Source organism: Oncorhynchus mykiss, chromosome 17 (genome assembly GCF_013265735.2).
Source record: "Oncorhynchus mykiss isolate Arlee chromosome 17, USDA_OmykA_1.1, whole genome shotgun sequence".
Taxonomy (NCBI): domain Eukaryota; kingdom Metazoa; phylum Chordata; class Actinopteri; order Salmoniformes; family Salmonidae; genus Oncorhynchus; species Oncorhynchus mykiss.
In genome coordinates, this window is record NC_048581.1 from 27,621,207 (window position 1) to 27,642,806 (window position 21,600).

The window sequence follows — 21,600 nt, forward strand, 5'->3', positions numbered from 1 at the left end:
CGATGAAGCCTCCTGTCCAATTTCACCTGAGGCGTTCTCTCTAACGAACTTCCTGAAGTCTCACCCGTGAGTCCTGCTGTGAACCTCTATATGTGCAGAACAAATATAATCTATGTAAACACTAGTTTAAGTTGCCAATGATTCCTGGTGTTTGTTTGTTTTCCAGTCAGAGAAAGCTTATCAGGAAGTTCCTCAAACAAATGGTAAGTCCCGCATTTTTTCTGCTTTCAAGGGTGGAGTGATCATTGGAAACAACTATCTTGTAACATAAAAACTACTAGCTGTCAGATTGTTTTCTGTTTCTCTTTCTAAGAACGTGACAATAGGCGACCTGGACGAAACCATCGAGTGGGTGGTGTGTGTCTCCAGTGAGGTGTTCCTCCCAGTGATGGCTCTGCACAGGACCTCCAGACCAGAGTCGTCAGACTCGTCCCGCTGGGGGTCAGGTGTGCTCCAGATCGTCTCTGAAAAGTTCCACCAGCGGAGTTCTGAGCCGAAGGGAAGGCTCCTGGGCGGGCAGCCGCCCACTCCCCCTTCTGAGACCGACAAGGAGCTTCAGGGCATAGCAGATCTGTCTGTGGGTAACATCCTGAAAAGGGCCCAGGAGGACCTCTTCTCTTCTGGTGAGGATGACCTGGAGAACACCCATCCAGGTATTACTCTGACAGAAGAGAAGCTGTCCAGAATATTCTCAGAGCTGTTCAGGGATGCCTGTGAGAGTGCCCAGGAGGCCGCCAGACGGATCCACCACATGAGGTCTGGAAGAGGCAACAACAGCCAGAATGGGAGTTGGCCTGGGTCGTCACAGGGATCGAGCAAATCCAACATGCCAGAGTTGGGAGAACTGGGGTCAGTGAGGAGTCCCAAGGGAAGTGACGTCCATAAAGTCCTTAGCGAGGGGTCCCTCCCTGTCTTTGCCCTGTTTGAGGAGAGGCCAGGGGAAGTTGGGGAGACCAGCAGCCCTGCTGGGGAGATGGACGAGACACAGACTGCCAGCACTCCCAGCATTCCCCGGTCTGGGCATGGCGGCAGAAGGAGTAGCCAGACCACCACTCCCACCCCCGGCCACAGAGAGGCAGGATTCACAGCCAGTAACATCTTTGATGTTATTATTCATCTGGCGCACTCTGACACTGACCGGGAACTCCACCAGGAGTTCAGCAGTGAGGATGATGTTTCACTGAATGACATCATGGACATGAAGTCAACCCCGGCAGTGGAGCCCCTGGGTCAGATCCTGTCCTCATGGAAGCTGGTCAACATGATCTTCAGGGGGAAGGTCCACTACTTTGGGAAGGAGCTCATCTGCAAGGTGTATCAGATGCTTCTGGACACCGGTATGGGCAGGAGGCCAATGGCCCGCCAGAGCAGGTCCGAGCCCATCCTGAAAGACCTGGCTGACAACCGTAGGCTCTCCAATGAATTCTTCACAGACGTGCTGTACATGTTCATCCAACGGGCCATTAAGAATCTGCTGGAGAACTTCTTGGGTCTGCCGACCACCCCACCAGGCAGAGACATTATGTGGAATGACAACTTTAACTGGATGTATAGGGACGGCTGGGGGAACACCCCCACATCCAGCGAGGAGGAATTGTGGGACAGCGACTCCACCTGGTCAAGTGGGCATGGGGAGGAGGAAGGGACAGAGTCCCGTGGGAGGTGGGCCGCTCTGTTGGAGAAGGGCAGCTTCCTGACCCTCCAGTCCTCCAGCTCCCTCTCCCTCTCCGATGACAACAAGGAGGCACTAGGTTAGTTATTATGATGTTTTTACCATCTTTTGCACCCGCACATTCCCCTTCTTTCTTTTCTCTTGTTGTCAGTAATGGTATTTTCATTTTCTCTCCCCTTTTTTTCTTATTTTTCTATACAGTGTTTGGAGACATTTTATGTGTGAAGTATTACTTTGAAACAAATGTCAAACTCATTCTATAGAAGGCCGGGTTTCTGCAGGTTTTCACTCCACCCTTGATTGATGAATTAAGGTCACTAATTAGTTAGAAACTCCTCTCACCTGGTTGTCTAGGTCTTAATTGAAAGGAAAAAACTAAAACCCGCAGACACTCGGCCCCCCCATGGAATGAGTTTGACACCCCTGTATTAAATAAATGTTGATTTGACCAGGGGCCGTCTGCCAAGTCCTGACCACCAGGGTGGGAGACATCCTGAACAGTACCTGCAACGACGATTGCAAGGCCAGGCTCATCATCCAGAAAGGTACACTTATAACCTGTTTTACCCATATGACCAGTAATAACAGTGTAATAACCTGTGTAATAACCCGTGTATTACCATTATAGTAAATGTGCTAGATACTGCATAGTGTTATACATGAATGTGGCTTTGAACCATTTCAGAATATGAGTGTATTTTCTTAGGATTGGATTCCGGTGCCAGGGAAAGGTTCCCTGACTTTCCGTGTCCCTCTTCACCCAAGGACGAAGAGGAGGTGGTTGTGAGTGCCATGACTGTCTCATACCCTAAACCCTCCACCTCAACCCAGGCAGCATGGGCAGCTCCTGCCCAGACTCTGGATGTTTTTCTGCCCAGACCCTGCCTGGATGAAGAAGAGGTAGTGCCCAGCACCTCCTTGAAGGACAACTCTGTGACGACCACCCATGCAGCACTGGCAGCTCCTTCCCAGACCCTGGTAGAAGAGGTGGGAGAAGCTGAGGTGTCCAACGTGAGTGAGTGCTCCCTGATGCCCACCAAGGCCCTTGAGAAGATTCCCTCCCTCCTACCAGGCAAGATCCTTATCGAGGAGGACACCCTCAGTTGCAGCACTCCCTGGGCCACCGTCATGAGCCCCCAGACCCTGAAGTTTATCCTCCACGGCATCATGTGCCGACTGGAGGCCTCAGAGTCCCCCCAGACAAGGAGGGCCAATGACCCCTTCAGGCTGATGAAGGATCTCTTTCTGGAGGTCCAGCATGCCCTGAAGTATGCTGACATCTCTGTCCTCTTTGGCCTGGAGGAGAGCATCCAATTCATTGGGGAGGATGCGGTGAAGGCCATCGTGAAGACTGCAGCTAAAAGATTGTCCCTGCGTTCGGACTCCAACCGGGCTCAACTGCGTGCCGCGCGCTCTGGTGGTGAGGCAGCCATCAGGTGCATGGCGGACACCATCACACAAGTCATAGATGACTATTCCGAGGACTGGAGTTCCGGCGGCCATTTTGGAGCCAGGAGGAGCCGTGCTAGTGGGAGGTCATACTCCTCAACCTCCTCAAGGAGTGACGTCACCCTCACCGAGGAGCTCCTGGCCCGGAGGGAATCCCTTGAAGAGGACCTAGCGGAGATGGCTGATGACAGCACTGGTTTGGAGAAGACCATTGTAAGCTCAGCCATCTCTGCCAAGTCCCAGGTAATTAGCTACATTTCTGAGAGCTCCGAGCCCAACAGCTGTGCCCTCTTCACAGACCTCGAGGACATCACCTCCACACATGTGAGACAGACAAGAACTAGTAGATCGTTTAGTTATTTGGGCTGTTTGATTGTGAGGCATCAACTCAAATCTGTTTCTCTCTCTACGAAGGAGAAGGATAAGGAAGAGGCTATGAAGGAAGAAGTGAGGAAGTCAGGAAAGAAGAGGCGAAGAAATAACAAGGACCAGAAGAAGAACAAGGTGTCTCCTCTTGGCAATGATAGTAAGTCCTCATTTCTGTCAGTCAACATGTGCGTCTGTCTTCAGCACACTATTGTAATGTAAGGACGGGAGACTATGATGAAGTTATCAGGGTCTTATTCATTAGCCACTAAATGGAAGAGAACAGACTAAAACAGGGAGGAACTAACCCTAACCCTAATAACAAATTATTGTTTTTGTTTTCTGTTTCAAAACATTTTGCTACTGTGTGCCTGAATGAACACGACCCTGATTTCATGCCCTGTTCTATGTCACCTGTTCAGGTACTGTGGCTGCAGATGAGCCGAAGAAAAAACAGGCTCTCCTCCCGCGGATCACAGCTGCCCTGGCAAGACTATTTTGCTTCCCCTGCAAAAAAAGATGCAAAAAGTAACTGTGCAGAGACGAGTTTGGGAAACCCTGATACCACCTCCCCCAACCCACTTTCTAAAAAAACATCAGTGCCACCAGAAGAGGGAGACAACCCCCCCCTATTCACAACTCATTTTATTACCCTCCCCCATTTAATTTAATAAACACAACTTTCAGCTATTTTGATCTTCTTTACTTTTTTTTTTACAGACCCACCTGCATGCTATAGATTTGTAAGGTCAATTTGCTGTGTACTGTATACAGTATCATTGTTATGAGTAGGTTCACTGTGTCAGTCATTATTTTTACCTTTATTTAACTAGGCAAGTTAGTTTAGAACAAATTCTTATTTTCAATGACGACCTAGGAACATTGGGTTAACTGCCTTGTTCAGGGGCACAACGACAGATATTTTAGGCTACCTGTCGCTATATAGGTATAGGCTAAATGCCCTAACCTAATTGCAATTTACATAATAAGAGTTACATTAGAATAATTCCCTAATTTTATCTTTCTTGAGAGGGAATACATCTCTAATACACTATACTCAATACCATACAGTAAGCACAGAGAGGACAGGGGAGATAGGGTGGACAGCTCCCTGTCTAGTAGTTGTAGCCTGTAGCTAGTTATACGTCTTCTTGAGGAAGCGCCGACAGACGGACAGCTGTGCGAGTTCGCATTTTCCAATAAAACAGCAGCACGAGCGATGGCTTCGGCGTAGCATGTCGTACCGTATTTTTCACACGGCGGTGAAGTCGACATTGTGAAAGTTTTGTTCTGTGCTAGTTTCGTGGTGTCCGTGTGTTGGCATGACATAGCAGCTACGAGCAAGAGCCGCTTCGATTATGGGAACATTCAGGTAGGCATTACTGTTTTATTTATAAATGTATTATTTACTGTTGTTCTTGTTATAATTGCATGTGTCACATAAATATTTGTTATGCATGTAGATGGATCGAGCGAAGTTTACGTTTATGCTCCAAAACAAAGCACCTAGACCCTGTGTATTTTTACATTGAGGAAGCCTTAATCTTCATCAGAGGTTACTCACTGTGATAGCCTTATTCAGCAATAATGTAAACATTTCTGATTTCTGTAAATTATAGCTACGTATGACTAGGTTTCCTCACCAAGAAATTATTTCTGAATTTAGATTCGAATCGATTAGATTAATTTATTAGTCACATACATAGCGTCGCAGATGTAATTGCAGGGTACAGTGAAATTCTTAAGATCTGAACTCCCAACAGTGCAGGTCAAAAAGATAAGCGAATGAAACAATATTAATATTAATAATAATATACACCATATATACATATTTATTTACAACATTTACAAACCAACAGCCTGCATTCATCCAGTTTGTATAAATGATGATAGAAGTGTGACATGACTGTAATGAGTATCTTGGACAAATAGGCAGTTGGCTTAATAAAACATTTATTCATAATTGGCAATATGTGGGCCTGCCCTGATTATATCAGCTTACCACATCTGTCTTCCCTCACCAAACCCATCAATGATTAGATTTATTTGACCATAATAATGTGTTTGGTCCATATTATTGACACTAAATAGATGTTATTTTAACCGTAGCTGTTAAAAGTCCAACAGTGGGAGTGGGCAGCAGACTAATGATGGCGCGACTTTAATTCCTGACTATTTCATTTATGGCCAACAGAGGGCAACATTTATCCATAAAATACGATTAAACCTCACTGAACCAAAGTGAATTGGGTTACATTGTAAACTTTATAGAGATTTCGTATGTGATCAGAAACGATGCATTCATTTCCCAGAGTGGTCGCACTGTGTTATTGTAGTTGACGTAATCGTGTACAATGGCATGACGTAATATATGAGCCTATGACGTAAACGCACTCAAGAGAAGGTTCAGTGCCTACTTCTGGCTCAGTTGAGTTGATGATTTACAAAGGAGAGTCATCCTCATGTTCAAATAAATCACTTTGAGTGGACAAAGATGACATTCTGTGAGTACAGCAAAACGGGCAAAGATTTTGTAAAAAAAAAATTTGAAATGTATTTTAAAATGTATTTGTTTATAAAAAATGTCAGGTCCAATCTGAAGGGTGCCTGAAAGCACAATGGATAGAAATCATAAACGGTTGAGAATAATTCTTCAAAAAGTAAGTCTCATAAGTGATTAAAAAAATGTTTTTGTTAATTCTGGGGCTTTCTCTCTTGATATGTAATGGGGCTATCTTCTTGGTAGTATAGCCTATATGCTGTAAAAACAGATTGACATGATTTATAGTTGGAAAAGTGGGCATAATAATGGAGGGCTTAAGTTAAATGTATTTCCTTATGATCCTGTACCCCAGGCTGGGACCCTCCAAGCTAGCGCTGGAGAGCAGGTGCTCCAGACAGACGTCATTTCCGCTGGCCATGATGGAGTAAGGCTGCCAGCCCTGGGAGACTGCCCCAAGGACAGCCCTCTAAAGGTAAGAAACAGCTTTTAGTTCTGATGCAAAACGTCTGGTTGTAACGGAGACCAGTTGGTTGTAATCTAGTAATATGATGTGTTGAAAACCAGTTTACAATGAGATAATAACACCATTAAGACACATGGACCACCTACTAGTTAGAACTAATAGTATTGGAATTCTGATTTTAGTTCTGATTGTAATTCTAAGGTTATGATTTATAATTGGAGAAGCGGGCATAATAATGGAGGGCTTAAGTTAAATGTATTTCCTTATGATCTGTACCCCAGGCTGGGACCCTCCAAGCTAGCGCTGGAGAGCAGGTGCTCCAGACAGACGTCATTTCCGCTGGCCATGATGGAGTAAGGCTGCCAGCCCTGGGAGACTGCCCCAAGGACAGCCCTCTAAAGGTAAGATACAGCTTTTAGTTCTGATGCAAAACATCTGGTTGTAACGGAGACCAGTTGTAATCTAGTAATATGACGGGTTTAAAACCAGTTTACAACGAGATAATAACACCATTAAGACACATGGACCACCTACTAGTTAGAACTAATAGTATTGTAATTCTGATTCTAATTCTAAGGTTAACCCTTATGTGACATGTCACTTAGTACCACCATGCCTATGGTGAAATAGGTGGTTTCTATGGTGATATGATTTCCCCACTGTTGTTATATGTCTCAGAACCTTGTGCCGAAGCCCCCACAAGGCCCCAGGCCCAGCCGAGAGGCAAATATAGCAAAGGCAGAAAAGAAGGCCAGAGAGGTTATCAAGGCTAAAAAGTCTAGGGAGGCTAAGTCAGGGGTGATATACGCAAGCCGCCAAGTAGTTGGTGTGTTGGCACTGCCTCAAACTCTTATATCTCGAACAACCAGTTACAGTGAGTATTGATCTCCACTTCCAAAAATCTTGGATTTTTTGATGCAATTCTAAAAGGATATATGGTGGAAGGATCCACTATTATCTACGACTCTCCTCTTTCTGTAGGTGTCCTGCCAGCTATCAAGAAGGGCACTAAAGTTACTCAAATGGAGACAACAGGTGGGGGTATTGGTGACACAGTGTTTATTTCTGATTATACAACTTCAATAGAATCTTTACGGTGGTCACTAGCTTGTTCGGTGGTAATTCTGATTGTCTTCTGTTTCAGAAACCCCAGGTCCCCTGACACCTAATGATGGGGAGATAATGATCTCCTCTCCATCTGTTGATGACCTCCTGACCCCAAAGAGTGATGTGACGTCCGAGGCTAAGAGCGATGAAGCCTCCTGTCCAATTTCACCTGAGGCGTTCTCTCTAACGAACTTCCTGAAGTCTCACCCGTGAGTCCTGCTGTGAACCTCTATATGTGCAGAACAAATATAATCTATGTAAACACTAGTTTAAGTTGCCAATGATTCCTGGTGTTTGTTTGTTTTCCAGTCAGAGAAAGCTTATCAGGAAGTTCCTCAAACAAATGGTAAGTCCCGCATTTTTTCTGCTTTCAAGGGTGGAGTGATCATTGGAAACAACTATCTTGTAACATAAAAACTACTAGCTGTCAGATTGTTTTCTGTTTCTCTTTCTAAGAACGTGACAATAGGCGACCTGGACGAAACCATCGAGTGGGTGGTGTGTGTCTCCAGTGAGGTGTTCCTCCCAGTGATGGCTCTGCACAGGACCTCCAGACCAGAGTCGTCAGACTCGTCCCGCTGGGGGTCAGGTGTGCTCCAGATCGTCTCTGAAAAGTTCCACCAGCGGAGTTCTGAGCCGAAGGGAAGGCTCCTGGGCGGGCAGCCGCCCACTCCCCCTTCTGAGACCGACAAGGAGCTTCAGGGCATAGCAGATCTGTCTGTGGGTAACATCCTGAAAAGGGCCCAGGAGGACCTCTTCTCTTCTGGTGAGGATGACCTGGAGAACACCCATCCAGGTATTACTCTGACAGAAGAGAAGCTGTCCAGAATATTCTCAGAGCTGTTCAGGGATGCCTGTGAGAGTGCCCAGGAGGCCGCCAGACGGATCCACCACATGAGGTCTGGAAGAGGCAACAACAGCCAGAATGGGAGTTGGCCTGGGTCGTCACAGGGATCGAGCAAATCCAACATGCCAGAGTTGGGAGAACTGGGGTCAGTGAGGAGTCCCAAGGGAAGTGACGTCCATAAAGTCCTTAGCGAGGGGTCCCTCCCTGTCTTTGCCCTGTTTGAGGAGAGGCCAGGGGAAGTTGGGGAGACCAGCAGCCCTGCTGGGGAGATGGACGAGACACAGACTGCCAGCACTCCCAGCATTCCCCGGTCTGGGCATGGCGGCAGAAGGAGTAGCCAGACCACCACTCCCACCCCCGGCCACAGAGAGGCAGGATTCACAGCCAGTAACATCTTTGATGTTATTATTCATCTGGCGCACTCTGACACTGACCGGGAACTCCACCAGGAGTTCAGCAGTGAGGATGATGTTTCACTGAATGACATCATGGACATGAAGTCAACCCCGGCAGTGGAGCCCCTGGGTCAGATCCTGTCCTCATGGAAGCTGGTCAACATGATCTTCAGGGGGAAGGTCCACTACTTTGGGAAGGAGCTCATCTGCAAGGTGTATCAGATGCTTCTGGACACCGGTATGGGCAGGAGGCCAATGGCCCGCCAGAGCAGGTCCGAGCCCATCCTGAAAGACCTGGCTGACAACCGTAGGCTCTCCAATGAATTCTTCACAGACGTGCTGTACATGTTCATCCAACGGGCCATTAAGAATCTGCTGGAGAACTTCTTGGGTCTGCCGACCACCCCACCAGGCAGAGACATTATGTGGAATGACAACTTTAACTGGATGTATAGGGACGGCTGGGGGAACACCCCCACATCCAGCGAGGAGGAATTGTGGGACAGCGACTCCACCTGGTCAAGTGGGCATGGGGAGGAGGAAGGGACAGAGTCCCGTGGGAGGTGGGCCGCTCTGTTGGAGAAGGGCAGCTTCCTGACCCTCCAGTCCTCCAGCTCCCTCTCCCTCTCCGATGACAACAAGGAGGCACTAGGTTAGTTATTATGATGTTTTTACCATCTTTTGCACCCGCACATTCCCCTTCTTTCTTTTCTCTTGTTGTCAGTAATGGTATTTTCATTTTCTCTCCCCTTTTTTTCTTATTTTTCTATACAGTGTTTGGAGACATTTTATGTGTGAAGTATTACTTTGAAACAAATGTCAAACTCATTCTATAGAAGGCCGGGTTTCTGCAGGTTTTCACTCCACCCTTGATTGATGAATTAAGGTCACTAATTAGTTAGAAACTCCTCTCACCTGGTTGTCTAGGTCTTAATTGAAAGGAAAAAACTAAAACCCGCAGACACTCGGCCCCCCCATGGAATGAGTTTGACACCCCTGTATTAAATAAATGTTGATTTGACCAGGGGCCGTCTGCCAAGTCCTGACCACCAGGGTGGGAGACATCCTGAACAGTACCTGCAACGACGATTGCAAGGCCAGGCTCATCATCCAGAAAGGTACACTTATAACCTGTTTTACCCATATGACCAGTAATAACAGTGTAATAACCTGTGTAATAACCCGTGTATTACCATTATAGTAAATGTGCTAGATACTGCATAGTGTTATACATGAATGTGGCTTTGAACCATTTCAGAATATGAGTGTATTTTCTTAGGATTGGATTCCGGTGCCAGGGAAAGGTTCCCTGACTTTCCGTGTCCCTCTTCACCCAAGGACGAAGAGGAGGTGGTTGTGAGTGCCATGACTGTCTCATACCCTAAACCCTCCACCTCAACCCAGGCAGCATGGGCAGCTCCTGCCCAGACTCTGGATGTTTTTCTGCCCAGACCCTGCCTGGATGAAGAAGAGGTAGTGCCCAGCACCTCCTTGAAGGACAACTCTGTGACGACCACCCATGCAGCACTGGCAGCTCCTTCCCAGACCCTGGTAGAAGAGGTGGGAGAAGCTGAGGTGTCCAACGTGAGTGAGTGCTCCCTGATGCCCACCAAGGCCCTTGAGAAGATTCCCTCCCTCCTACCAGGCAAGATCCTTATCGAGGAGGACACCCTCAGTTGCAGCACTCCCTGGGCCACCGTCATGAGCCCCCAGACCCTGAAGTTTATCCTCCACGGCATCATGTGCCGACTGGAGGCCTCAGAGTCCCCCCAGACAAGGAGGGCCAATGACCCCTTCAGGCTGATGAAGGATCTCTTTCTGGAGGTCCAGCATGCCCTGAAGTATGCTGACATCTCTGTCCTCTTTGGCCTGGAGGAGAGCATCCAATTCATTGGGGAGGATGCGGTGAAGGCCATCGTGAAGACTGCAGCTAAAAGATTGTCCCTGCGTTCGGACTCCAACCGGGCTCAACTGCGTGCCGCGCGCTCTGGTGGTGAGGCAGCCATCAGGTGCATGGCGGACACCATCACACAAGTCATAGATGACTATTCCGAGGACTGGAGTTCCGGCGGCCATTTTGGAGCCAGGAGGAGCCGTGCTAGTGGGAGGTCACACTCCTCAACCTCCTCAAGGAGTGACGTCACCCTCACCGAGGAGCTCCTGGCCCGGAGAGAATCCCTTGAAGAGGACCTAGCGGAGATGGCTGATGACAGCACTGGTTTGGAGAAGACCATTGTAAGCTCAGCCATCTCTGCCAAGTCCCAGGTAATTAGCTACATTTCTGAGAGCTCCGAGCCCAACAGCTGTGCCCTCTTCACAGACCTCGAGGACATCACCTCCACACATGTGAGACAGACAAGAACTAGTAGATCGTTTAGTTATTTGGGCTGTTTGATTGTGAGGCATCAACTCAAATCTGTTTCTCTCTCTACGAAGGAGAAGGATAAGGAAGAGGCTATGAAGGAAGAAGTGAGGAAGTCAGGAAAGAAGAGGCGAAGAAATAACAAGGACCAGAAGAAGAACAAGGTGTCTCCTCTTGGCAATGATAGTAAGTCCTCATTTCTGTCAGTCAACATGTGCGTCTGTCTTCAGCACACTATTGTAATGTAAGGACGGGAGACTATGATGAAGTTATCAGGGTCTTATTCATTAGCCACTAAATGGAAGAGAACAGACTAAAACAGGGAGGAACTAACCCTAACCCTAACCCTAATAACAAATTATTGTTTTTGTTTTCTGTTTCAAAACATTTTGCTACTGTGTGCCTGAATGAACACGACCCTGATTTCATGCCCTGTTCTATGTCACCTGTTCAGGTACTGTGGCTGCAGATGAGCCGAAGAAAAAACAGGCTCTCCTCCCGCGGATCACAGCTGCCCTGGCAAGACTATTTTGCTTCCCCTGCAAAAAAAGATGCAAAAAGTAACTGTGCAGAGACGAGTTTGGGAAACCCTGATACCACCTCCCACAACCCACTTTCTAAAAAAACATCAGTGCCACCAGAAGAGGGAGACAACCCCCCCCTATTCACAACTCATTTTATTACCCTCCCCCATTTAATTTAATAAACACAACTTTCAGCTATTTTGATCTTCTTTACTTTTTTTTTTACAGACCCACCTGCATGCTATAGATTTGTAAGGTCAATTTGCTGTGTACTGTATACAGTATCATTGTTATGAGTAGGTTCACTGTGTCAGTCATTATTTTTACCTTTATTTAACTAGGCAAGTTAGTTTAGAACAAATTCTTATTTTCAATGACGACCTAGGAACATTGGGTTAACTGCCTTGTTCAGGGGCACAACGACAGATATTTTAGGCTACCTGTCGCTATATAGGTATAGGCTAAATGCCCTAACCTAATTGCAATTTACATAATAAGAGTTACATTAGAATAATTCCCTAATTTTATCTTTCTTGAGAGGGAATACATCTCTAATACACTATACTCAATACCATACAGTAAGCACAGAGAGGACAGGGGAGATAGGGTGGACAGCTCCCTGTCTAGTAGTTGTAGCCTGTAGCTAGTTATACGTCTTCTTGAGGAAGCGCCGACAGACGGACAGCTGTGCGAGTTCGCATTTTCCAATAAAACAGCAGCACGAGCGATGGCTTCGGCGTAGCATGTCGTACAGTATTTTTCACACGGCGGTGAAGTCGACATTGTGAAAGTTTTGTTCTGTGCTAGTTTCGTGGTGTCCGTGTGTTGGCATGACATAGCAGCTACGAGCAAGAGCCGCTTCGATTATGGGAACATTCAGGTAGGCATTACTGTTTTATTTATAAATGTATTATTTACTGTTGTTCTTGTTATAATTGCATGTGTCACATAAATATTTGTTATGCATGTAGATGGATCGAGCGAAGTTTACGTTTATGCTCCAAAGACCCTGTGTATTTTTACATTGAGGAAGCCTTAATCTTCATCAGAGGTTACTCACTGTGATAGCCTTATTCAGCAATAATGTAAACATTTCTGATTTCTGTAAATTATAGCTACGTATGACTAGGTTTCCTCACCAAGAAATTATTTCTGAATTTAGATTCGAATCGATTAGATTAATTTATTAGTCACATACATAGCGTCGCAGATGTAATTGCAGGGTACAGTGAAATTCTTAAGATCTGAACTCCCAACAGTGCAGGTCAAAAAGATAAGCGAATGAAACAATATTAATATTAATAATAATATACACCATATATACATATTTATTTACAACATTTACAAACCAACAGCCTGCATTCATCCAGTTTGTATAAATGATGATAGAAGTGTGACATGACTGTAATGAGTATCTTGGACAAATAGGCAGTTGGCTTAATAAAACATTTATTCATAATTGGCAATATGTGGGCCTGCCCTGATTATATCAGCTTACCACATCTGTCTTCCCTCACCAAACCCATCAATGATTAGATTTATTTGACCATAATAATTTGTTTGGTCCATATTATTGACACTAAATAGATGTTATTTTAACCGTAGCTGTTAAAAGTCCAACAGTGGGAGTGTGCAGCAGACTAATGATGGCGCGACTTTAATTCCTGACTATTTCATTTATGGCCAACAGAGGGCAACATTTATCCATAAAATACGATTAAACCTCACTGAACCAAAGTGAATAGGGTTACATTGTAAACTTTATAGAGATTTCGTATGTGATCAGAAACGATGCATTCATTTCCCAGAGTGGTCGCACTGTGTTATTGTAGTTGACGTAATCGTGTACAATGGCATGACGTAATATATGAGCCTATGACGTAAACGCACTCAAGAGAAGGTTCAGTGCCTACTTCTGGCTCAGTTGAGTTGATGATTTACAAAGGAGAGTCATCCTCATGTTCAAATAAATCACTTTGAGTGGACAAAGATGACATTCTGTGAGTACAGCAAAACGGGCAAAGATTTTGTAAAAAAAAAAATTGAAATGTATTTTAAAATGTATTTGTTTATAAAAAATGTCAGGTCCAATCTGAAGGGTGCCTGAAAGCACAATGGATAGAAATCATAAACGGTTGAGAATAATTCTTCAAAAAGTAAGTCTCATAAGTGATTAAAAAAATGTTTTTGTTAATTCTGGGGCTTTCTCTCTTGATATGTAATGGGGCTATCTTCTTGGTAGTATAGCCTATATGCTGCAAAAACAGATTGACATGATTTATAGTTGGAAAAGTGGGCATAATAATGGAGGGCTTAAGTTAAATGTATTTCCTTATGATCTGTACCCCAGGCTGGGACCCTCCAAGCTAGCGCTGGAGAGCAGGTGCTCCAGACAGACGTCATTTCCGCTGGCCATGATGGAGTAAGGCTGCCAGCCCTGGGAGACTGCCCCAAGGACAGCCCTCTAAAGGTAAGAAACAGCTTTTAGTTCTGATGCAAAACGTCTGGTTGTAACGGAGACCAGTTGGTTGTAATCTAGTAATATGATGTGTTGAAAACCAGTTTACAATGAGATAATAACACCATTAAGACACATGGACCACCTACTAGTTAGAACTAATAGTATTGGAATTCTGATTTTAGTTCTGATTGTAATTCTAAGGTTATGATTTATAATTGGAGAAGCGGGCATAATAATGGAGGGCTTAAGTTAAATGTATTTCCTTATGATCTGTACCCCAGGCTGGGACCCTCCAAGCTAGCGCTGGAGAGCAGGTGCTCCAGACAGACGTCATTTCCGCTGGCCATGATGGAGTAAGGCTGCCAGCCCTGGGAGACTGCCCCAAGGACAGCTCTCTAAAGGTAAGATACAGCTTTTAGTTCTGATGCAAAACATCTGGTTGTAACGGAGACCAGTTGTAATCTAGTAATATGACGGGTTTAAAACCAGTTTACAACGAGATAATAACACCATTAAGACACATGGACCACCTACTAGTTAGAACTAATAGTATTGTAATTCTGATTCTAATTCTAAGGTTAACCCTTATGTGACATGTCACTTAGTACCACCATGCCTATGGTGAAATAGGTGGTTTCTATGGTGATATGATTTCCCCACTGTTGTTATATGTCTCAGAACCTTGTGCCGAAGCCCCCACAAGGCCCCAGACCCAGCCGAGAGGCCAATATAGCAAAGGCAGAAAAGAAGGCCAGAGAGGTTATCAAGGCTAAAAAGTCTAGGGAGGCTAAGTCAGGGGTGATATACGCAAGCCGCCAAGTAGTTGGTGTGTTGGCACTGCCTCAAACTCTTATATCTCGAACAACCAGTTACAGTGAGTATTGATCTCCACTTCCAAAAATCTTGGATTTTTTGATGCAATTCTAAAAGGATATATGGTGGAAGGATCCACTATTATCTACGACTCTCCTCTTTCTGTAGGTGTCCTGCCAGCTATCAAGAAGGGCACTAAAGTTACTCAAATGGAGACAACAGGTGGGGGTATTGGTGACACAGTGTTTATTTCTGATTATACAACTTCAATAGAATCTTTACGGTGGTCACTAGCTTGTTCGGTGGTAATTCTGATTGTCTTCTGTTTCAGAAACCCCAGGTCCCCTGACACCTAATGATGGGGAGATAATGATCTCCTCTCCATCTGTTGATGACCTCCTGACCCCAAAGAGTGATGTGACGTCCGAGGCTAAGAGCGATGATGCCTCCTGTCCAATTTCACCTGAGGCGTTCTCTCTAACGAACTTCCTGAAGTCTCACCCGTGAGTCCTGCTGTGAACCTCTATATGTGCAGAACAAATATAATCTATGTAAACACTAGTTTAAGTTGCCAATGATTCCTGGTGTTTGTTTGTTTTCCAGTCAGAGAAAGCTTATCAGGAAGTTCCTCAAACAAATGGTAAGTCCCGCATTTTTTCTGCTTTCAAGGGTGGAGTGATCATTGGAAACAACTATCTTGTAACATAAAAACTACTAGCTGTCAGATTGTTTTCTGTTTCTCTTTCTAAGAACGTGACAATAGGCGACCTGGACGAAATCATCGAGTGGGTGGTGTGTGTCTCCAGTGAGGTGTTCCTCCCAGTGATGGCTCTGCACAGGACCTCCAGACCAGAGTCGTCAGACTCGTCCCGCTGGGGGTCAGGTGTGCTCCAGATCGTCTCTGAAAAGTTCCACCAGCGGAGTTCTGAGCCGAAGGGAAGGCTCCTGGGCGGGCAGCCGCCCACTCCCCCTTCTGAGAACGACAAGGAGCTTCAGGGCATAGCAGATCTGTCTGTGGGTAACATCCTGAAAAGGGCCCAGGAGGACCTCTTCTCTTCTGGCGAGGATGACCTGGAGAACACCCATCCAGGTATTACTCTGACAGAAGAGAAGCTGTCCAGAATCTTCTCAGAGCTGTTCAGGGATGCCTGTGAGAGTGCCCAGGAGGCCGCCAGACAGATCCACCACATGAGGACTGGAAGAGGCAACAACAGCCAGAATGGGAGTTGGCCTGGGTCGTCACAGGGATCAAGCAAATCCAACATGCCAGAGTTGGGAGAACTGGGGTCAGTGAGGAGTCCCAAGGGAAGTGACGTCCATAAAGTCCTTAGCGAGGGGTCCCTCCCTGTCTTTGCCCTGTTTGAGGAGAGGCCAGGGGAAGTTGGGGAGACCAGCAGCCCTGCTGGGGAGATGGACGAGACACAGACTGCCAGCACTCCCAGCATTCCCCGGTCTGGGCATGGCGGCAGAAGGAGTAGCCAGACCACCACTCCCACCCCCGGCCACAGAGAGGCAGGATTCACAGCCAGTAACATCTTTGATGTTATTATTCATCTGGCGCACTCTGACACTGACCGGGAACTCCACCAGGAGTTCAGCAGTGAGGATGATGTTTCACTGAATGACATCATGGACATGAAGTCAACCCCGGCAGTGGAGCCCCTGGGTCAGATCCTGTCCTCATGGAAGCTGGTCAACATGATCTTCAGGGGGAAGGTCCACTACTTTGGGAAGGAGCTCATCTGCAAGGTGTATCAGATGCTTCTGGACACCGGTATGGGCAGGAGGCCAATGGCCCGCCAGAGCAGGTCCGAGCCCATCCTGAAAGACCTGGCTGCCAACCGTAGGCTCTCCAATGAATTCTTCACAGACGTGCTGTACATGTTCATCCAACGGGCCATTAAGAATCTGCTGGAGAACTTCTTGGGTCTGCCGACCACCCCACCAGGCAGAGACATTATGTGGAATGACAACTTTAACTGGATGTATAGGGACGGCTGGGGGAACACCCCCACATCCAGCGAGGAGGAATTGTGGGACAGCGACTCCACCTGGTCAAGTGGGCATGGGGAGGAGGAAGGGACAGAGTCCCGTGGGAGGTGGGCCGCTCTGTTGGAGAAGGGCAGCTTCCTGACCCTCCAGTCCTCCAGCTCCCTCTCCCTCTCCGATGACAACAAGGAGGCACTAGGTTAGTTATTATGATGTTTTTACCATCTTTTGTACCCGCACATTCCCCTTCTTTCTTTTCTCTTGTTGTCAGTAATGGTATTTTCCTTTTCTCTCCCCTTTTTTTCTTATTTTTCTATACAGTGTTTGGAGACATTTTATGTGTGAAGTATTACTTTGAATCAAATGTCAAACTCATTCTATAGAAGGCCGGGTTTCTGCAGGTTTTCACTCCACCCTTGATTGATGAATTAAGGTCACTAATTAGTTAGAAACTCCTCTCACCTGGTTGTCTAGGTCTTAATTGAAAGGAAAAAACTAAAACCCGCAGACACTCGGCCCCCCCATGGAATGAGTTTGACACCCCTGTATTAAATAAATGTTGATTTGACCAGGGGCCGTCTGCCAAGTCCTGACCACCAGGGTGGGAGACATCCTGAACAGTACCTGCAACGACGATTGCAAGGCCAGGCTCATCATCCAGAAAGGTACACTTATAACCTGTTTTACCCATATGACCAGTAATAACAGTGTAATAACCTGTGTAATAACCCGTGTATTACCATTATAGTAAATGTGCTAGATACTGCATAGTGTTATACATGAATGTGGCTTTGAACCATTTCAGAATATGAGTGTATTTTCTTAGGATTGGATTCCGGTGCCAGGGAAAGGTTCCCTGACTTTCCGTGTCCCTCTTCACCCAAGGACGAAGAGGAGGTGGTTGTGAGTGCCATGACTGTCTCATACCCTAAACCCTCCACCTCAACCCAGGCAGCATGGGCAGCTCCTGCCCAGACTCTGGATGTTTTTCTGCCCAGACCCTGCCTGGATGAAGAAGAGGTAGTGCCCAGCACCTCCTTGAAGGACAACTCTGTGACGACCACCCATGCAGCACTGGCAGCTCCTTCCCAGACCCTGGTAGAAGAGGTGGGAGAAGCTGAGGTGTCCAACGTGAGTGAGTGCTCCCTGATGCCCACCAAGGCCCTTGAGAAGATTCCCTCCCTCCTACCAGGCAAGATCCTTATCGAGGAGGACACCCTCAGTTGCAGCACTCCCTGGGCCACCGTCATGAGCCCCCAGACCCTGAAGTTTATCCTCCACGGCATCATGTGCCGACTGGAGGCCTCAGAGTCCCCCCAGACAAGGAGGGCCAATGACCCCTTCAGGCTGATGAAGGATCTCTTTCTGGAGGTCCAGCATGCCCTGAAGTATGCTGACATCTCTGTCCTCTTTGGCCTGGAGGAGAGCATCCAATTCATTGGGGAGGATGCGGTGAAGGCCATCGTGAAGACTGCAGCTAAAAGATTGTCCCTGCGTTCGGACTCCAACCGGGCTCAACTGCGTGCCGCGCGCTCTGGTGGTGAGGCAGCCATCAGGTGCATGGCGGACACCATCACACAAGTCATAGATGACTATTCCGAGGACTGGAGTTCCGGCGGCCATTTTGGAGCCAGGAGGAGCCGTGCTAGTGGGAGGTCACACTCCTCAACCTCCTCAAGGAGTGACGTCACCCTCACCGAGGAGCTCCTGGCCCGGAGGGAATCCCTTGAAGAGGACCTAGCGGAGATGGCTGATGACAGCACTGGTTTGGAGAAGACCATTGTAAGCTCAGCCATCTCTGCCAAGTCCCAGGTAATTAGCTACATTTCTGAGAGCTCCGAGCCCAACAGCTGTGCCCTCTTCACAGACCTCGAGGACATCACCTCCACACATGTGAGACAGACAAGAACTAGTAGATCGTTTAGTTATTTGGGCTGTTTGATTGTGAGGCATCAACTCAAATCTGTTTCTCTCTCTACGAAGGAGAAGGATAAGGAAGAGGCTATGAAGGAAGAAGTGAGGAAGTCAGGAAAGAAGAGGCGAAGAAATAACAAGGACCAGAAGAAGAACAAGGTGTCTCCTCTTGGCAATGATAGTAAGTCCTCATTTCTGTCAGTCAACATGTGCGTCTGTCTTCAGCACACTATTGTAATGTAAGGACGGGAGACTATGATGAAGTTATCAGGGTCTTATTCATTAGCCACTAAATGGAAGAGAACAGACTAAAACAGGGAGGAACTAACCCTAACCCTAACCCTAATAACAAATTATTGTTTTTGTTTTCTGTTTCAAAACATTTTGCTACTGTGTGCCTGAATGAACACGACCCTGATTTCATGCCCTGTTCTATGTCACCTGTTCAGGTACTGTGGCTGCAGATGAGCCGAAGAAAAAACAGGCTCTCCTCCCGCGGATCACAGCTGCCCTGGCAAGACTATTTTGCTTCCCCTGCAAAAAAAGATGCAAAAAGTAACTGCAGAGACGAGTTTGGGAAACCCTGATACCACCTCCCACAACCCACTTTCTAAAAAAACATCAGTGCCACCAGAAGAGGGAGACAACCCCCCCCTATTCACAACTCATTTTATTACCCTCCCCCATTTAATTTAATAAACACAACTTTCAGCTATTTTGATCTTCTTTACTTTTTTTTTTACAGACCCACCTGCATGCTATAGATTTGTAAGGTCAATTTGCTGTGTACTGTATACAGTATCATTGTTATGAGTAGGTTCACTGTGTCAGTCATTATTTTTACCTTTATTTAACTAGGCAAGTTAGTTTAGAACAAATTCTTATTTTCAATGACGACCTAGGAACATTGGGTTAACTGCCTTGTTCAGGGGCACAACGACAGATATTTTAGGCTACCTGTCGCTATATAGGTATAGGCTAAATGCCCTAACCTAATTGCAATTTACATAATAAGAGTTACATTAGAATAATTCCCTAATTTTATCTTTCTTGAGAGGGAATACATCTCTAATACACTATACTCAATACCATACAGTAAGCACAGAGAGGACAGGGGAGATAGGGTGGACAGCTCCCTGTCTAGTAGTTGTAGCCTGTAGCTAGTTATACGTCTTCTTGAGGAAGCGCCGACAGACGGACAGCTGTGCGAGTTCGCATTTTCCAATAAAACAGCAGCACGAGCGATGGCTTCGGCGTAGCATGTCGTACCGTATTTTTCACACGGCGGTGAAGTCGACATTGTGAAAGTTTTGTTCTGTGCTAGTTTCGTGGTGTCCGTGTGTTGGCATGACATAGCAGCTACGAGCAAGAGCCGCTTCGATTATGGGAACATTCAGGTAGGCATTACTGTTTTATTTATAAATGTATTATTTACTGTTGTTCTTGTTATAATTGCATGTGTCACATAAATATTTGTTATGCATGTAGATGGATCGAGCGAAGTTTACGTTTATGCTCCAAAGACCCTGTGTATTTTTACATTGAGGAAGCCTTAATCTTCATCAGAGGTTACTCACTGTGATAGCCTTATTCAGCAATAATGTAAACATTTCTGATTTCTGTAAATTATAGCTACGTATGACTAGGTTTCCTCACCAAGAAATTATTTCTGAATTTAGATTCGAATCGATTAGATTAATTTATTAGTCACATACATAGCGTCGCAGATGTAATTGCAGGGTACAGTGAAATTCTTAAGATCTGAACTCCCAACAGTGCAGGTCAAAAAGATAAGCGAATGAAACAATATTAATATTAATAATAATATACACCATATATACATATTTATTTACAACATTTACAAACCAACAGCCTGCATTCATCCAGTTTGTATAAATGATGATAGAAGTGTGACATGACTGTAATGAGTATCTTGGACAAATAGGCAGTTGGCTTAATAAAACATTTATTCATAATTGGCAATATGTGGGCCTGCCCTGATTATATCAGCTTACCACATCTGTCTTCCCTCACCAAACCCATCAATGATTAGATTTATTTGACCATAATAATTTGTTTGGTCCATATTATTGACACTAAATAGATGTTATTTTAACCGTAGCTGTTAAAAGTCCAACAGTGGGAGTGTGCAGCAGACTAATGATGGCGCGACTTTAATTCCTGACTATTTCATTTATGGCCAACAGAGGGCAACATTTATCCATAAAATACGATTAAACCTCACTGAACCAAAGTGAATTGGGTTACATTGTAAACTTTATAGAGATTTCGTATGTGATCAGAAACGATGCATTCATTTCCCAGAGTGGTCGCACTGTGTTATTGTAGTTGACGTAATCGTGTACAATGGCATGACGTAATATATGAGCCTATGACTTAAACGCACTCAAGAGAAGGTTCAGTGCTTACTTCTGGCTCAGTTGAGTTGATGATTTACAAAGGAGAGTCATCCTCATGTTCAAATAAATCACTTTGAGTGGACAAAGATGACATTCTGTGAGTACAGCAAAACGGGCAAAGATTTTGTAAAAAAAAAAATTGAAATGTATTTTAAAATGTATTTGTTTATAAAAAATGTCAGGTCCAATCTGAAGGGTGCCTGAAAGCACAATGGATAGAAATCATAAACGGTTGAGAATAATTCTTCAAAAAGTAAGTCTCATAAGTGATTAAAAAAATGTTTTTGTTAATTCTGGGGCTTTCTCTCTTGATAT

General features: G+C 45.7%; 3 protein-coding genes and 1 long non-coding RNA gene across 7 annotated transcripts; all 4 read left to right on the forward strand.

Moving 5' to 3' along the window:
- Window positions 1-15: 15 nt before the first annotated feature.
- LOC118940383 lies at window positions 16-4,247 on the forward strand. 2 transcript variants are annotated; one of them, XM_036949544.1, is made up of 5 exons: window positions 16-1,751; window positions 2,125-2,217; window positions 2,379-3,364; window positions 3,536-3,647; window positions 3,910-4,245. In XM_036949544.1, the coding sequence occupies exons 1-5, from the start codon at window positions 389-391 to the stop codon at window positions 4,017-4,019; spliced, it is 2,664 nt and encodes an 887-aa protein (XP_036805439.1). In that variant the 5' UTR covers window positions 16-388; the 3' UTR covers window positions 4,020-4,245. The 2 variants fall into 2 exon arrangements, with proteins under 2 accessions (XP_036805439.1, XP_036805438.1); XM_036949543.1 differs by having other exon boundaries at window positions 2,379-3,647; window positions 3,910-4,247.
- Window positions 4,248-5,733: 1,486 nt separating this feature from the next.
- Window positions 5,734-7,700, forward strand: LOC118940384. The gene is made up of 3 exons (XR_005036917.1): window positions 5,734-6,854; window positions 7,435-7,488; window positions 7,598-7,700. It is a non-coding gene; the product is annotated as an uncharacterized LOC118940384 (long non-coding RNA).
- An 18-nt stretch (window positions 7,701-7,718) lies between these two features.
- LOC118940386 lies at window positions 7,719-11,957 on the forward strand. The gene is made up of 4 exons (XM_036949548.1): window positions 7,719-9,454; window positions 9,828-9,920; window positions 10,082-11,350; window positions 11,619-11,957. Exons 1-4 carry the CDS (start codon window positions 8,092-8,094, stop codon window positions 11,726-11,728), a joined length of 2,835 nt encoding a protein of 944 aa, XP_036805443.1. The 5' UTR covers window positions 7,719-8,091; the 3' UTR covers window positions 11,729-11,957.
- Window positions 11,958-12,791: 834 nt separating this feature from the next.
- Window positions 12,792-19,648, forward strand: LOC118940385. Of its 3 annotated transcripts, none has more exons than XM_036949546.1 (8): window positions 12,792-14,158; window positions 15,131-15,184; window positions 15,294-15,465; window positions 15,566-15,602; window positions 15,713-17,150; window positions 17,524-17,616; window positions 17,778-19,046; window positions 19,315-19,648. In XM_036949546.1, the coding sequence occupies exons 2-8, from the start codon at window positions 15,172-15,174 to the stop codon at window positions 19,422-19,424; spliced, it is 3,132 nt and encodes a 1,043-aa protein (XP_036805441.1). In that variant the 5' UTR covers window positions 12,792-14,158; window positions 15,131-15,171; the 3' UTR covers window positions 19,425-19,648. The 3 variants fall into 3 exon arrangements, with proteins under 3 accessions (XP_036805441.1, XP_036805442.1, XP_036805440.1); XM_036949547.1 differs by lacking the exon at window positions 12,792-14,158 and having other exon boundaries at window positions 14,879-15,184; window positions 17,778-18,763; window positions 18,935-19,046; window positions 19,315-19,647; XM_036949545.1 differs by lacking the exon at window positions 12,792-14,158 and having other exon boundaries at window positions 14,879-15,184.
- Window positions 19,649-21,600: the final 1,952 nt, after the last annotated feature.

Coding starts and splice junctions, on each gene's coding strand:
- LOC118940383 (XM_036949543.1), top strand. CDS start 389: ATGGCTCTGCACAGGACCTCCAGACCAGAGTCGTCAGACTCGTCCCGC. Junction 2,218..2,378: donor CAGGCTCATCATCCAGAAAG/GTACACTTATAA, acceptor GTATTTTCTTAG/GATTGGATTCCGGTGCCAGG. Junction 3,648..3,909: donor GTCTCCTCTTGGCAATGATA/GTAAGTCCTCAT, acceptor TCACCTGTTCAG/GTACTGTGGCTGCAGATGAG.
- LOC118940386 (XM_036949548.1), top strand. CDS start 8,092: ATGGCTCTGCACAGGACCTCCAGACCAGAGTCGTCAGACTCGTCCCGC. Junction 9,921..10,081: donor CAGGCTCATCATCCAGAAAG/GTACACTTATAA, acceptor GTATTTTCTTAG/GATTGGATTCCGGTGCCAGG. Junction 11,351..11,618: donor GTCTCCTCTTGGCAATGATA/GTAAGTCCTCAT, acceptor TCACCTGTTCAG/GTACTGTGGCTGCAGATGAG.
- LOC118940385 (XM_036949545.1), top strand. CDS start 15,085: ATGGTGGAAGGATCCACTATTATCTACGACTCTCCTCTTTCTGTAGGT. Junction 15,603..15,712: donor GGAAGTTCCTCAAACAAATG/GTAAGTCCCGCA, acceptor TCTCTTTCTAAG/AACGTGACAATAGGCGACCT. Junction 17,617..17,777: donor CAGGCTCATCATCCAGAAAG/GTACACTTATAA, acceptor GTATTTTCTTAG/GATTGGATTCCGGTGCCAGG.